The sequence below is a fragment of the Manacus candei genome, unplaced genomic scaffold, assembly GCF_025592945.1.
Source record: "Manacus candei isolate 608988 ecotype Guabito, Panama unplaced genomic scaffold, ASM2559294v1 h1tg000084l, whole genome shotgun sequence".
NCBI classification, from domain to species: domain Eukaryota; kingdom Metazoa; phylum Chordata; class Aves; order Passeriformes; family Pipridae; genus Manacus; species Manacus candei.
Window position 1 is genome coordinate 2,494,670 of NW_026138132.1, and position 15,283 is coordinate 2,509,952.

Below are 15,283 nucleotides of genomic sequence, written 5' to 3' on the forward strand. Positions count from 1 at the left end.
TTGAGTTTTTAGAATGGAAAGATTCCCAGAAAAATCAAACCTCTGGAGAATCACAACTGAACCTGCCATCACAATGAAATTTCCTTTAAAAATTAAAGCCTATTTCAAGCCAGAGAGAACTGATTTGCAGAGGACATTTGGAGCTCTCCAGTCCCTTATCAGCAGCACTGCAAGCAGCAGGCAGTACCCAAGGAAAAGAGATTATTGTGTTGCTATTGTCTCTCAATTTTGGTTCCCTGTATTGGGAATAGGTCTCTTTCCCCCTTTTCAATGGGACAAAAGGGAAATAAAGTCGAATTAAAAAAAAAATAGAAAGATAAAACTCATAACAAGAGTCAGTACTGGATGAATGGAGACATTTTTAGGGCTCTGGATGTATCAATTCTGTGCTCCTTTATTCCTATGCAAATGGAACTGAGTCATAAGAAGCCTACAGACTTTTTTATTCTAAATTCTGCATCGTGTAATGAACTTTGTGCTCATTCAGAGCATTTCCTACCAAGATCTCTAAGCTGCTTCTGCAAATAAATCAAACCCTGCAAGTAAATACAGGGGGTTTACAGCAACAAGCTGCATCCAGAGCCCTTAAACTGCACAATAAAACTTGGGAAGAATTGAGCAGAACCATTAATTGTTTGCAACCAAATAAAGCACAGCCAGAGCTTTAAAGCTCCACACTGAGTGGAGATGAGTCTGAGCCACAGAATATGTGTGTGGGTATTAAATTGGGGGATTCTTTGTCCTTTATTGTCTAGAAACTGCAGCATTTAGTGTCAGCTGGAGCTCAGCAGTTCTAAGATCTTGATTTTATTTTCCTTTTTGTCAGCATTGCTTTGTCATTTGAGAAAGAATTATAACTCCTGTGAGAAATAATTATAGTTCCTGCGAGAAATAATCATAATTCCTGGGAGATCAGAGTCAGATCCTGGCACTGGAGCTGCTCTCTGACCTGGATCTACACCTTCCCATCCCAAACCAAACACCTGGGATTTTTTTTGGGGGAAGAAGCAACTTCTGAACCAAGGCAGAGTCATCCTGTTTGTTGTAAAAGGCATTGGAATTCCTTAGGAAAAACACTCTGCTCCTCTACAGGGCTCCTTCTTGGCTGGAGAGGGACTTGGGACAAGGGAATGGAGGGACAGGACAAGGGGGAATGGCCTTGAGGTGGAGGAGGGAAGGTTTAGATGGGATATTGGGAAGGAATTCCTTCCTGGGAGGGTGGGAGGGGCTGGGATGGAATTCCCAGAGAAGCTGTGGCTGCCTCATCCCTGGAAGTGTCCAAGGCCAGGTTGGATTTAGAGCAACCTGGAATAGTTGAAGATGTCCCTGCCCATGACAGAGGGTGGAACTGGATGATTTTTAAAATCCCTTCCAACCCAAACTATTCCATGACTCTGATTCCATGTAATGGGCTTCCAGTTTAAAGAGCTGGGTTTGGCTTTCTGCCCTCCTGACCTGCCAAAATCAGGGCCTTAATTTTATAGTAACATTAAATTTTATAGTTACACTGAATTTTATAGGAACACTGAATTTTCTAGTAACACTTGTCATATCTAAACTTCCCAGGAGCACAGAAAGCAAACAAACAGTGCTTTTAAAAAAAGGGAATCATGGATTGCAGCCTGCTGAAGGCAACAGCTCCTAAGAATTATTGGGAGCTCATTTCCAGCCTTGGAAATGGTGATTAAATCTGACCACACACACCTCCCACCCCCCACCCCTGCTGAGGGCACTTTCGGGAAGCAGCTCTTCAGACATTAAAGATGTAAGAGCTGCATTAAACATCAAATAGTCGATGGCCAGGGCTCAGCTGTGATGGATGGACACTGCCAGGGGCTCCTCCTCACAGGCACTTTGGAATTAGCCAGTGATTCCGAATGAAAATGCCTGCCAGGGCTTCCTGCTGTTCATCAGCAAGTCTGCAGATGACACCGAGCTGGGGGGAGTGTGGATCAGCTGGAAGGCAGGAGGGCTCTGCAGAGGGACCTGCACAGGCTGGATCCATGGGCTGATTCCAACGGGATGAGGTTCAACCAGACCAAGGGCCGGGTCCTGCCCTTGGGCCACAACAACCCCTGGGGCCAGAGGGGCTGGAGAGCAGCCAGGCAGGGAGGGAGCTGGGAGTGGGGATGGACAGGGAGCTGAACAGGAGCCAGAGTGTGCCCAGGGGGACAAGAGGCCAATGGATCCTGGCCTGGCTCAGGAACAGGGTGGCCAACAGGGCCAGAGAAGTGATTCTGCCCCTGGACTCAGCACTGGTGAGGCCACCCCTGGAGTGCTGTGTCCAGTTCTGGGCCCTCAGCTCAGGAAGGACATGGAGGGGCTGGAGCAGGGCCAGAGAAGGGCAACAAGGCTGGGGAAGGGACTGGAGCACAAGTGCTGGGAGGAGAGGCTGAGGGAGCTGGGGGGGCTCAACCTGGAGAAGAGGAGGCTCAGGGGAGACCTCCTCACTCTCTGCAACTCCCTGCCAGGAGGGGGGAGCCGGGGGGGGTTGGTCTCTTTTCCCAGGCAACCATCAGCAAGACAAGAGGGCTGGGTCTGCAGCTGTGCCAGGGGAGGGTTAGGTTGGAGATCAGGAAGAATTTCTTTGCAGAGAGGGTGCTCAGCCATTGGAATGGGCTGCCCAGGGAAGGGGTGGATTCTCCATCCCTGGAGGTTTTTAAGCAGAGACTGGATGTGGCATCAGTGCCATGGGCTGGGAACCACGGCGGGGTTGGATCAAGGGTTGGACTGGATGATCTCAGAGGTCCCTTCCAACCCAGCTGATTCTGGGATTCTGTGATTCTCTGATTCTGTGATTCCATGATTCCATGATTCTACGATTCTATGATCTTCCACACGACCTGGGAGAGGAGTGAGGAGGGAGGAGCACAAAGCTACAACATAAATTCCAGGTCTTGCTTTGGTGCAGCTGTGCCATGGTGGCTCCATCCTTAGGAGCAGAGGGGCAGGAATAAGGGAAACTGGGAAAACTGGGTTCCTACTGGTGTAAATAAGCCGAGTTTTTGGCTAAAACACCAAAAACCTGGCTGAATTTTTCATCTCATTATCCTGAGCGTCGCTCCTGCCCATCCCTCAGCTCCTCGAGTGTTGGCCAAACACTTTTTTTTTTCAAGTGCTAAACCAAATTTCCAGCCAGTAATTCTGTATTCCCTCACCTTTCCCTTTATCCTTCAGCCTCTCCCAGGGAAATGTCTCTCATGGGTCACTGAAAAATTCCCCAAGAGCAGCAATGGCAGAGTTTATCCTTCCAGCAGGAGATCAGCTGAGCTCTGTTGGGTGTCAGTGATTATAAAAACCAGTTAAATTTTCCAAGGTAAAAGGGAACAATATAACATAATGACCCCCCCCCCCAGTACCTTAACATTGAAATTCAGTATTTTATCAGCCATAAATTTCCACAAAACATTTCTCTCCCCAGTAATTACTCAAGAACTGACAAGAGGGTAATGAGAATTAAGGGACAAAACTGACATTATTATACAGATATTTGCCTCCTTTGGGTAACAAAAACCATGCAGTGAAATATTCAGATCTAACGTAGCTGGGCCATAAGATTTTCAGATAATATGTTAAATATTGTTCCATGTCAAAACATGCACAGGCAGATGGAAAACCCCACTGTTTACTCCTATTTGTGCTGTAGGTATTTGCATATTTAATTGCTTATTTACCCTACTCTGCTGCTTTTTATTTATGGATTGTGCAGGTGGTTGAAAATTAAGAGTCCACTTCTTACCAGCCCGGCTCATTCATCTTCTAGAGGGACTGACTGATTAAATTAATGAGCAGATGGCTTTACTTGTAGTTTTTAGTTGGTTTTAGTATTTATTTTTTTTTTCTCTCCACGGTTTCCACGTCCTTTCTCTTGCTTTAATGGAAAGTGGTTGATTTATTTCTTTGGGTATTTATATTTCCTTATTAAAGTGCCATCTTTTCTGGTGGTGTAAACACAGAACCCGGCTCGACAGGATCCGGGCTGGTGACAGCAACAGTTCTGAAGTGTTTTCCCAGGAAAATCCTTTTTATTTTCTTTATTTTCGGTTCGGTGAAACTTCAGTCCTTGCAGTTCTTCTCTGGACACAGGAGGGCACTCGAATTCCGCTTTTTGAACTTCAGTTCTGCCACAAAAATAAAGAAACGTCACTTAAACGAGACTTAAGAATCTCGAACGACTCTTAACTTCACCTTTTGAAATGTTAAATTTAGAGGAAGCTTTTATTTCAGCGCTCTGGAGATCCGTAAAGACGCTTCCCTTTCAGCTATAAAAGACCCAGGAGAAATGGGATTTTTAGTGCATTAAAAATGGGAATGAACCTTAGTCACCCAAATTCTCTCCAGCTCTTGGTCTGTACCGTGACCCCCCGAATCGTGGGGTTGATGTGGTTAAGAGTTACACTTAGAATTTAACTATTTATCCTGCTCAGGGTAGAGAAGAACAGGGTCCAGCCCGTTCAAGCTCAATCAACTTGAGCAGTAAAAGAAAGAAAAAGAGAAGGGAAACCTGTATTTGGTGACATAAAATGAAATAAAAGCCTTTCTGAACTAAACCTACTTTCAGTGAGGGCTGGGCTTGCTTCCTTCATGTGCCCCTGACATCTGCAAATCATTCAATTTAATGAAACATCCACCACCTTTCCCTCCTTCAAACCAGCCCCTCCAGTTGCTACTTGTCTCTCTTTTCATGCTTTGCTCTGGTTTTCATTCCCTGCCAAGAATTTGGTTTTTACCTGGGCTGGAAAAAAACTGGCCCAGCTCAGGATTCCAAAGGAAAATCAAGGTTCTGGGCTCTCCTTTCCACTCCTGCTGGGAGACCCCTCAGCCAGAACTCAGGTGGCCTTGCAAAAACTTTGCAGGAAAACTTCTTGAATAATCTGGCCCCAAATTGTGTTCCCCAGTCTTGTCATCTCCGAGGTACCACTCACCAAAAGCTGCTCCTCCTCGTTATTTGGGAGGAGGCCACATAAATCCAGGGCCAAAAGGGAGGTGAAAAGGGGAGAAAGGGAAACTGTCTTGCTCAGAGAAGCAGCAACCGGTTTTCTCTTGCTGAGGAGGGGAATTGGAACTGATTTTGGGGGGTCAGCACACCTGGAATGTCAGCAAGGAACGTTTCACTCAAAGCACTGAAGCTTGCACAAGAGCAGCACTTCAGGTGTTGTTAGAGCAGCTCTGGAGGGGTGGGTGGAGTGTTCCCGGGATGGAGGGGTGGATGAAGAGCTGGATGGAGTGTTCCCTGGATGGAGGGGTGGAAGGAGGAGTGGATGGAGTGTTCCCTGGATGGAGGGGTGGAAGGAGGAGTGGATGGAGTGATCCCTGGATGGAGGGATGGATGGAGTGGTGGATGGAGTGATCCCTGGGTGGAGCTGGGATCTCCCTGGATGGAGTGTTCCCTGGATGGAGGGGTGGAAGGAGGGGTGGATGGAATGTTCCCTGGATGGAGGGGTGGATGGAGAGCTGGATGGAGTGTTCCCTGGATGGAGGGGTGGATGGAGAGCTGGATGGAGTGTTCCCTGGATGGAGGAGTGGAAGGAGGGGTGGATGGAGTGTTCCCTGGATGGAGTGGTGGATGGAATGGTGGATGGAGTGGTGGATGGAGTGTTCCCTGGATGGAGGGGTGGATGGAATGGTGGATGGAGTGGTGGATGGAGTGATCCCTGGATGGAGTTGGGATCTCCCTGGATGGAGTGTTCCCTGGATGGAGTGGTGGATGGAATGTTCCCTGGATGGAGGGGTGGAAGGAGGGGTGGATGGAGTGTTCCCTGGATGGAGGAGTGGATGGAGTGATCCCTGGGTGGAGTTGGGATCTCCCTGGATGGAGTGTTCCCTGGATGGAATGGTGGATGGAATGGTGGATGGAGTGTTCCCTGGATGGAAGGCAATGCAGGATAACACAAAAGAACCAGCCTCCTCTGCACCTCCTGTTGCCACACTCTGCAAAAAGGGCCCAGAAAAGCCACATCCCAGTGGGAGCAGGGAATATTTGGCAATCCAGGTGCTCCAAGATCAGCCCTAGGACAGCCATCGTGATTAACTGCCTTGATAGCCCAGTCACTGCTCCTCCTGGTCAAGTTTCAAAGCACTTTAATGATACATTTAAACTGAAACAAAATTAAGTTTCCGCAAACAGACTCTGTGTGGATCTTCCAGCACAAAAGCATTTGCAAAATGCATAAATATTTCCTCTTCTCAAGCCTTGGATGCCCTCATGCCATGTGTTCTGTGCTCTCTGGGAGCCCCCAGCCCTGCCCAGAAACACAAGGACTCTCTTTAGTGGCCCCACTCAACCTTTAACCGGAGGAACTGGAGGGTTTGGGGCACAAAAAACCCCCTGATTTTCTGTGCCAGCACAACATCTGAGCAGGGCTGGCTGTGGTGAGTTAGTGTTTTACAAATAACAAATTAGTTAACCAGTTCCAGCTTGCAAATCTTTTCTTGCTTTCCCCACGTCCTGCCCTGACACCCTCTGAAGGTGTTTTTGTCCCTGACACCCTCTGAAGGTGTTTTTGTCCCTGACACCCTCTGAAGGTGCTGTTTGAGCTTTCCAAGAGCCCGTTGAACCTCTGGGGCTCCAGATGTGCACACACATCCCAGCACATCTGGGAGCATCTCAGCTGTGCCAGGAGATCCAAACATCATTTTAGGGAAGGGCTGGGCTCTCTGCTGGAAACTGGGTGGAACATGATGGGTGAGTAACACCCTGTGTGTGTGACAAATTCATGGGCCACACGTTCTTGAGAGATGACAGATCACTGGGCATTGTTTAAAAAAACCCAGTGTATTGTACACTGAGACTGTGCTAATTGTGATATCCACTGTCCTTGAGTGCAACTTTCTGCTGGCAAAGGGCAAGTTTACTTGTTACAGCAAATTACCCATAATTAATCCTTATTTATATTGCTCTGCCCCTCAGAGGCAGCAGAGAAGATGAAGGAAAATAAACTTACTGGAAACACAGGGGGGAGAGGACACAGTGTGGAGAGCTGTGCTGGCCATGCAAGGCTGGGGGTGTGAGGGATCCAAAGGGATCTGCCCAGGGCACCCCAAGAGCTGAGCAATAACACTCCCTAATGCCTCTCACTTGGGATGGAAAATGATAAAAAATATCCTCTCCCCAGATTTTCACGCTTTAGTGCAAGGAAACAGGTGAGTAGGTGTAAAAATACTCTGAATTATCCTGGTTGTCACTGCTTTCCCCAGACAGGGAAGGTGTCCTGCCCATGGCAGGGGGGGTGGAACTGGGTGATATTTAAGGTCCCTCCCAACCCAACCCATTCCATGATTCTGGGGGCTCTAATAAAAACCAGATCCAGTGACTTATGGCTCCAGAGAGACGATGAGAAGCTGGATCTCCCCTAATGCTGGCTGGACAACCTGCCACTGGGATTTGCTCCATCCAGGGGGTGAGTGGGTGTTCCCAAGCATCCCTCTGCCAGGAACCTGCCCCCACAGACTGAATGCAAAAGGATCACTGTGATAAAGTGAACACAGAGGCACACCAATCCTCTCATTTCCTAAACTTAAAAAAGCAGGACTTGAACCTACACAAAAGGAATCAAAATCCTTCATACTCCCTTTATATTATTGTCTAGTAAGGTCAGCTAATTAAGCTATGGGGCCCATACCCCGAAAATGATGGTTCAACTCCTTCCCCTACTAATGAATCCCCAAGCTAAATTAATGTCCACAGCAAGTTTACTCCTAGGAACCACTATTACAATCTCAGGTAACCACTGGATGATAGCATGGGTCAGCCTAGAGATTAACACCTTAGCTATTCTTCCTTTAATCTCAAAGAGCCACCATCCACGAGCTGCTGAAGCTTCTACCAAACACTTTCTAATTCAAGCAGCTGCACCAACACTACTCCTGTTCTCTAGTATGACCAACACATGATTCTCTGGCAGTGAGACATCACCCAATCAACCCACCCTGTACCGTGCATACCACTGACAACTGCAATTTCAATTAAACCAGGCTTAGTCCCATCTCATTTCTGATTTCCAGAAAGTCCTTCAAGGTTCAACCCTAATAACATGTCTCTGACTAAAAGATCCAGCCGGGCTGGCTCTGCCCCGAGCTCCAGCCCGGCCCTGCAGGACCCAGGTCATGCCCAGCTGGTCCCTGTGTGTCCACCTGGGAATCCTTCACCGTGTCCCAGCTCCCAGCACCGCCGGGAAAGGGGGGGTTGGACGTCACCGAGCGCCAAGCCGGGCTCTGGAACATCGAGTCTCCTGCAAAGCGCAGCCCTGGGAGCGCTTCCCAGATTCCTGGAGTGCTTCTGAAGCAACCCCTTTGTTTTCTTAGCTATTAATGAATTACTCTGGAAAAACGGAGCAGCCTCGGAGCGAGCCGGTGCGGTGGAAGGTGGCCCTGCCCGGGGCAGGGGGTGCAACGAGAGGGGCTTTAAGGTCCCTTCCAACCCAAACCGTCCCCCGCTTCTATGGGATCACAGAATATCCCGAGCTGGGAGGGACCCACCAGGATCACGGAGTCCAACTCCCGGCCCCGCACAGGACCCCCCAAAAATCCCCCCGAACGTTTCCCAAACGCTTTTTTCCAGGCAGACTTTTTGCTGCCACCGCTGCCCTGTCCAGGAAAACCCTTTTCCCCATCTCCAACCCACGGCCGATCCTGTGACAAAAACCCCGATTTGGGGCTGACGGGGGGGGCTTTTTTCCGCGCCCCTCCACATCAGATGCTCCCCTGAAACCACTCCCCGACCTACCCTGCCTCTCCCCGGGGGATTTATCCAGCCTTTCCCGACCTTCCCTGCCTCTCCCCGGGGGATTTATCCAGCCTTTCCCGACCTTCCCTGCCTCTCCCCGGGGGATTTATCCAGCCTTTCCCGACCTTCCCCGCCGTGTCCCGCAGCTCGGGGCGGTGCCGTGCGGGGGGCAGGTGATGCCCGGCGGGGCGGGGAGAGGAGCCACCTCCTCTTTCTCCTCCTCCTCCTCCTCCTCCTCCTCTTTCTTCCTCCTCCCTCCCCTGCTCCGGGCGCAGCGGGGGAGGCAGCAAAGTTGGGTGTTTGCCGGGTAGTTTTTTTTTTTGGTTCGGCCAAGCTCGGGAGCGTTCCGGAGCATGGAGGAGCGGCCCGGGGTGTCGCGCCCCCGACAGCAGCGCGGGGAGGTGGCGGGCGAGGGGCTGCGGTGACCGAGACCCCCCGAGCCCCCCGAGCCCAGCCCGGCGCTGGGAGAGCCGCCGGCATGGCCCGCTGGATCCCCACCAAGCGGGAGAAGTACGGGGTCGGTGAGTGCCAGCCGGGACCCCCCGTGTGCCCCTTCCCTTCCCTTCCCTTCCCTTCCCTTCCCTTCCCTTCCCTTCCCTTCCCTTCCCTTCCCTTCCCTTCCCTTCCCTTCCCTTCCCTCTCCTCCCCGGGCATCCCCCCGCGCCCTTTGGTGGTTCTTTGCTCTTCCCAAGGTGTTCGCTCCCCGAATCCTTAGGGATGGGATGGAGGTGCGTGCCCAGCTCGCACCCCGGGCAGCTCCGGGAATGCCTCGAGTTCCGGGCTGGCCGCTGGAATTTTGCCCTCTCCATCCGGATTTCCAGCGAGGAGAGCTCCGGGCACGGCACTAAAAACGCCTCCTGCTGTCCCCAAAGGATGTGGTTCCGAAAGGTGGTGGCAGGATAAGGAGGTTGTAAGGGCCAAATTTAGGGGTGTGGGTGCCGCCTTTGCCAGGGGCTGGGAATCCCGACAGAGGGTGAGGAGTGGTGAAAGCTGGGCTGGAAGTGTCCAAGGCCAGGTTGGAGCAACCTGGGCTGGTGGAAGGTGTCCCTGCCCATGGCAGGGGGTGGCACTGGGTGGGATTTAAGGTCCCTTCCAACCCAAAGCACTCCAGGATTCCATGGTAATTTATTAACACCCTGCCCTGTCCCCCCTGATGTTGAAAAGGAGATGGTTTGGTGCTGCTGGCTCGTTTTGCTCTAGGAGGAAATAACCCCTGGGGTTGCTGATAAAAGTTCTGCTTTTCTTGAGAGTTTGACAAATTGAAACCCGCAGTTCTGAGGTTGGCTGGTGAGAGTTGGGCAGGGAACACTCGACAGGAAACCACTAATGACATAAAACAGCTTCTGGTCGTTCGTTTTAATGAAGGGTGATCTCCTCTGCCACTTCTGTGCTCAGCAGTGGATTTCTGGGTGTGAGAAAATAAATTAGTAATTTCGTGCTTGCAAAGTGGTAATTCCCTGAACTCCCTCGAGGTTGTTCAATCCGTGAGTTTGAAGGTGAAAAACCTCCCTCTTGCACGATTTTCAGAGAGTGAGTTGGAGTGGAAGTTACCTCCTGCTTTCCAAGTGGCTTTGCAGGGAGGCAGCTCCCTTCTCTCAGGGCTAAAGCTGCAGAGATCTTCCACCCAGCACAGCCTTATCTACTTTCTCCAGGTAACTGGGAGGGTGTGGAGGGTTGTACACCCTGAACTTTGCTTCTTTCTGCGTAGGGAACAGCCCACAGGGTTTCTCTGTGGCAGAGTGTGTGTGTGTGTGGCTCGGGGAGATGACTCCCAGCACCTGCAGCTTCCCAACTTTGCTGTTGTAATCAGGTAAACTCTGTCCTGCTGGTTTGTTTGGCTCTGCTGGATCGTGCTGAGGGTTTTTCCAAGCACACCTCTGAGCAGGGCTGTTCTCCAGCCCGGGATGGCCTTGGGCAGTGGGATGAATCAGAGGCACTCCTCTCTCTTCCTTTTTATTAGCTTCCGGGGGGAGTTTTTTGTGCTGCCCTGAGCCAGCTGCTGGTTGTGACAGCTCCTCTCCCACAAAAGGGCACTGGCTCCTGAGTAAGCAGGGTGGAGGGAAAAACTGCCTCTTGCCTTCTGCTTGCACTCCAGAAGTGTGGGATGGGATGGGATGGGATGTGTTCCCTGCCAGGATGCTGCTCTCCCTGGGTCTGTAAGGCTGCAGCTCTGGGGTTTTCACTGCTGAGGTTGATCCCCAGGCAGGAAAGAGAATAATTCCTGCAGTGCCTGGCTCTGTCAGGCTGTGTTGGACACATGGCACTGATGGAATCAGTGTGGTGTTTGCAGGCTGGACAGTTGCTGATCCACAGGTGTGTCCTGTGCTGTGCTCAAGGGATCCATCCTCACCGGTTTGGGGCTCACTTGGAAGGAGCTGATGAGGATTCAGAGGGAAGTTTGAGCTCCTTGGGCTGTTAATTGTTACCCCAGGGGCCTGTTAGTGGCTGGGATGGGATGTGTTCCCTGCCAGGATGTCCTTGAGGTGGGATTGCCCTGGGTTGTGTGATACAGGCCATGGGATGGTAACAACTTCCACCCAGTTGGGAAGGGGGAAAACACAACTTCATTCTTTCCAGAAAGAAAAGACTGGGAAGGGATCTTATCAATCCATATAAATATCTCCAGGGGGTGTCAGGATGGTGCCAGGCTCTGTTCAGTGGTGCCCACTGACAGGACAAGGAGTGCTGTCCAGAATTTAAAACACAAGTTCCACCTCAACAGGAGGCAGAACTTCTTTCCATGGAGGTGGCAGAGCCCTGGAACAGCTGCCCAGGGAGGGTGTGGAGTCTCTGGAGACATCCCAAACCCACCTGGACGTGTCCCTGTGTCACCTGGGCAGGAGGCTTGGGCTGGGTGATCTCCAGAGGGCCTTTCCAACCCTAAATATTCTGAGATTCTGTGAAAGAACCCACCCCATCGTGTTTGTTGGTGATTTCTGCCTTAGGAATTACTGCAGAACTGCTTGCATTTATTTTAAACCCAGCCCTGGAAGTCATGCCAGTGCAGTCAGAAATTCCCAGAAGTGAACAGTGTGATTCAATGTCACTTGTCTGAGGGGTTTTTTTTGGGTTTTATTATTTTTTTTTGCACTTCAGAATGGTTTGTGTCCTCGATTATATTTTACAGATTCCTGGATGGGGGGGTTCCAATTGATTTGCTGCCTTTTAGTTTTGCCCTGAACTGGTTCAAGCTGGAGGGTGGGCTGGGCCAGGTGGCACATGGGCCAGGTTTGGGATGGCAGGTTTGGAAGTGCAGCGTTGGGAATGGCAGCATTTTTAGGGAAATGTGAGAGATTTGGTGAGAGACAAATGGTTGAGAGCTTCTCACTTGCAGTGAATTTTCCCCCAAGTGCCAGATGGGCCTTTGGAAGCTGCAACCTCGTGAAGGGAGCAGCTGATGGTTAGCATCTTGTCCCTTTGAGCATCAAGATTGTCTGGGTCTTACTGAGCTTCCTTGTAACAGCCCTCACCTCATTTAGGAATCAAAGTTGCCACCTGGTGCATCTTCTTTGACAGCTGATTAGTTTTGGGGCCAAACTGAAGGAAATAAGCTTTTCTTGTCCAGTGCTGCTCTGAAAAGCAGGTTGTCATGTGCAGAATGCCTTTCACTCCAACTCCTTTCAGTCAAAAGGCTGCTCTGAAGGAAAGAACACCTGAATTACTCCCTGTGATTTTTAATTTTCATTATCTGCTTGTTTTAAAATTAGAGCGTAGGAAAGTAATTACATTGTTGATTCCTTTTCTGCTGGCAGTACCATGGGTTTGCATTAACTAACTTTTAAGTATTACACTTGAGTTTTTAAAAGCAATTCTGTCATTAGTCATCAGCTGTTCTTAACATCTAAGTGGCCTTTGTGGACTGGGGAAGACTGTTAATGGGATGAGAGAACCTGGAGTCTGTGGAATCATAAATTAATCCATTATAAATTGATTATAAACAAGCAATCAGAGCCTTTTTTTCACTCCTTCCTGCAGGCAGGAGCTGTTGTGCTGAGCCAGGGCAGGGAGCTGACCCAGCTCCAAACCAGCTGAGAAAAGCAAGGGCTGGGTTTTCAGCCAGGGTGGTTTCCAGGGCACTGGAATGATGGATCAGCTACGAGTGCTTTATGTGTCACCAACAGTCAGCAGGACAGGAACAGGATGGGAAGTGTTTGTTCATAATAATGCAGCTTGATCTGCTCAGTCAATTCACAAATGTGATCCTCCAGAGGAAGGAATTATTCACTGAAGTTCTGTTGGAAGAGCTTTGAGACGTGAAGCCCAGAGGAGTTTGGATTTTGGGGAAGGTGGTGGGGTGGGGAAGGTGGTGGGAAGCACTGGGAGATTCCATTCCCTGAGGGAATGGCTGGAGCTGTGCCAGGGCAGGGTCAGGCTGGATTTTAGGAAAAGGTTCTTCCCCCAGAGGGTGGTTGGCACTGCCCAGGCTCCCCAGGGCAGTGGGCACAGCCCCAAGGCTGCCAGAGCTCCAGGAGGGTTTGGACAACTCTCTGTGGGACAGGGTGGGATTTTGGGGTGTCTGTGCAGGGCCAGAGGTTGGACCTCCCCCCTTGGGGGTCCCTTCCAGCTCAGGATATTTGATGGTTCTACAACCCTCATTTTTGGGGTATTTTTGGCTCTTTCCCAGAGCTGGGGAAGGAGCAGGCAGGTGATCATGCTGGACCTCTGACAGGTAATTCCCTCTGTCAGGTGCTGGTGGCCTCTCAAACCCATTCCACTTTTCCTTGCTCAGGGCACGGGACTGTTCTCATGGCAGAGAAGTGTTTGCTTTGTCCAAATCCCCCGGGGTGTTTGGTCCCAATCAGCTGCCTCACATCTTAGGAACTTGTAGCTGATCCATCATTCCAGTGCCCTGGAAACCACCCTGGCTGAAAACCCAGCCCTTGCTTCTCTCAACTGGTTTGGAGCTGGGTCAGCTCCCTGCCCTGGCTCAGCACAACAGCTCCTGCCTGCAGGAAGGAGTGAAAAAAGGGCTCTGACTGCTTGTTTATAATCAACTTAGAATGGATTAATTTAGGATTCCACAGACTCCAGGCTCTCTCATCCCATTAACAGTCTTCCCCAGTAATGTCTCAAGTGTGCCCAGTGCCTGCCAGCCAGGGGGGTGATTTCTGTGAGGGGAGATGCCAAGGGGCAGAGAGGAAGGCAGGGTTGCTGCACAGGGAGATTTTCCTGCTCCTGCTTTGATTTGGGAGCATTTCTGGGCCATCAGGTCTTGGCTCCCTGTTCCAGTCCCACCCACCTGCGGGGTTGTCTGGACAGACTGTGTGTGGTCAGAGGGTTTCACAGGAGTTCAGCGTGTCAAATCAGAGCAAAATTCCCATTTGTTTCGACTTGCTGGCCTGCCCTTCCTGCAGGATTTCTCTGCCTTGCCACTCCAGGGCACTGTGGTGGCTCCAGAAGGATGGAGGAGCCCCTTCCTTCTGCAGGAGGGACCATCTCCCTCTGGATGGAAACACCCTGGAACTGCTCATTTCCCCCTCCATTTGCTTTATTGTGATTTATGGCTAAAAAGTTGTCATGTTGGTAGAAATAGAACAGAAATAGAAGAGCAAATTTCCAACAGGGAAAAGCAAACTCTTGGCATTGCCGAGACCAGAAAGTTTTGTCTCTTTGGAGTAGCACATGACACTGTGTGAAGATTATTTGTATACATGTATTATATGTAATAGTGACATTTTATTTCTGATTAATTTCTGACTTTTTGTTGCTGTCTCTGCAGTTTATTTGATGTGAAAGTCGCTTTCGTAGTCCTTCTATTTATTTTTTTTAATCCAGTCTGTCTGCTCTGATTTTTTTGTGATTTCTATTCTGTTCTTTAAGTCATCCCCTATGAAACTAATCCTGTGGACTTCAAAGGCATCACTGACACGAACAAGACTCATAAACTGGCTCCTTATCTTATTCCTTCTTTGAAAAGAAGTATTTTTTCAAGAGTCTGGTGACTTCTGGGTGCTTTAGTTCCTGGGGGTCCACCTTGAATGTTTAGGAATTGTCTCAGGGCTCACCTTCAACAGTCCTAAATCCCTTTGTGGAGGCTCTAAATCCTCTCTTGAGGTCTCCAGAACTTGTGGTTGCCTTCTAGAATAAGAATAAAAGTTCCTGAACTGAGGAAAAAACCTCATTGATCTGTTTAATATGCAGATGAGCAGTAAATGTGTAATAATCTTTGTGTATTGTTCAGATGATATTCATTCATTCGTAGCCCTTCTGTGGTCAAACTTGCTGAAGCTCCTTTAATTTGAAAATCAGCATTTTTTTTTGCTGTTCAGTTTGCTTCATTGAGGGGCAGGACATTCCTCTCAGCTGGTGCTTTGAAGGAAAATAAAGCCCTGTTTGTGCCAGCACGTTGAAGGCACCCCATGGCCAAGCCTCAAACCACCTCCAGCCCAAGGTCATAAACACATTTATCCCCCTGCTACCAGAGTGAGGTGATGCTTTCAAATCCAGTGCCTTTAATTTATAATGCCTGAAATCCTGCAGTGAATTTGGGTGCCTTTGCCAGGAAACATGTGCTAATAAAACCAGGCCATAAATATGAATTACTGAACAGCTCCAGAG

At 49.8% G+C, this 15,283-nt stretch overlaps 1 protein-coding gene and 1 long non-coding RNA gene across 7 annotated transcripts in view; both read left to right on the forward strand.

Moving 5' to 3' along the window:
* Positions 1–4,828: 4,828 nt before the first annotated feature.
* LOC127482022 (uncharacterized) lies at positions 4,829–5,560 on the forward strand. Its single transcript, XR_007908401.1, has 3 exons — positions 4,829–5,177; positions 5,218–5,337; positions 5,455–5,560. It is a non-coding gene; the product is annotated as an uncharacterized LOC127482022 (long non-coding RNA).
* A 3,505-nt stretch (positions 5,561–9,065) lies between these two features.
* DOCK5 (dedicator of cytokinesis 5) overlaps positions 9,066–15,283 on the forward strand; it is an 82,609-nt gene continuing 76,391 nt past the window's right edge. For 5 of the 6 annotated variants that reach the window (XM_051811785.1, XM_051811786.1, XM_051811787.1 and 2 more), the window contains exon 1: positions 9,066–9,246. In XM_051811785.1, the coding sequence (XP_051667745.1) occupies positions 9,204–9,246 (43 nt within the window). In that variant the 5' untranslated portion in view covers positions 9,066–9,203. Of the gene's footprint in view, positions 9,247–10,039; positions 10,536–15,283 lie in introns of those variants that run through there. The other variant, XM_051811790.1, reaches the window with a different exon arrangement.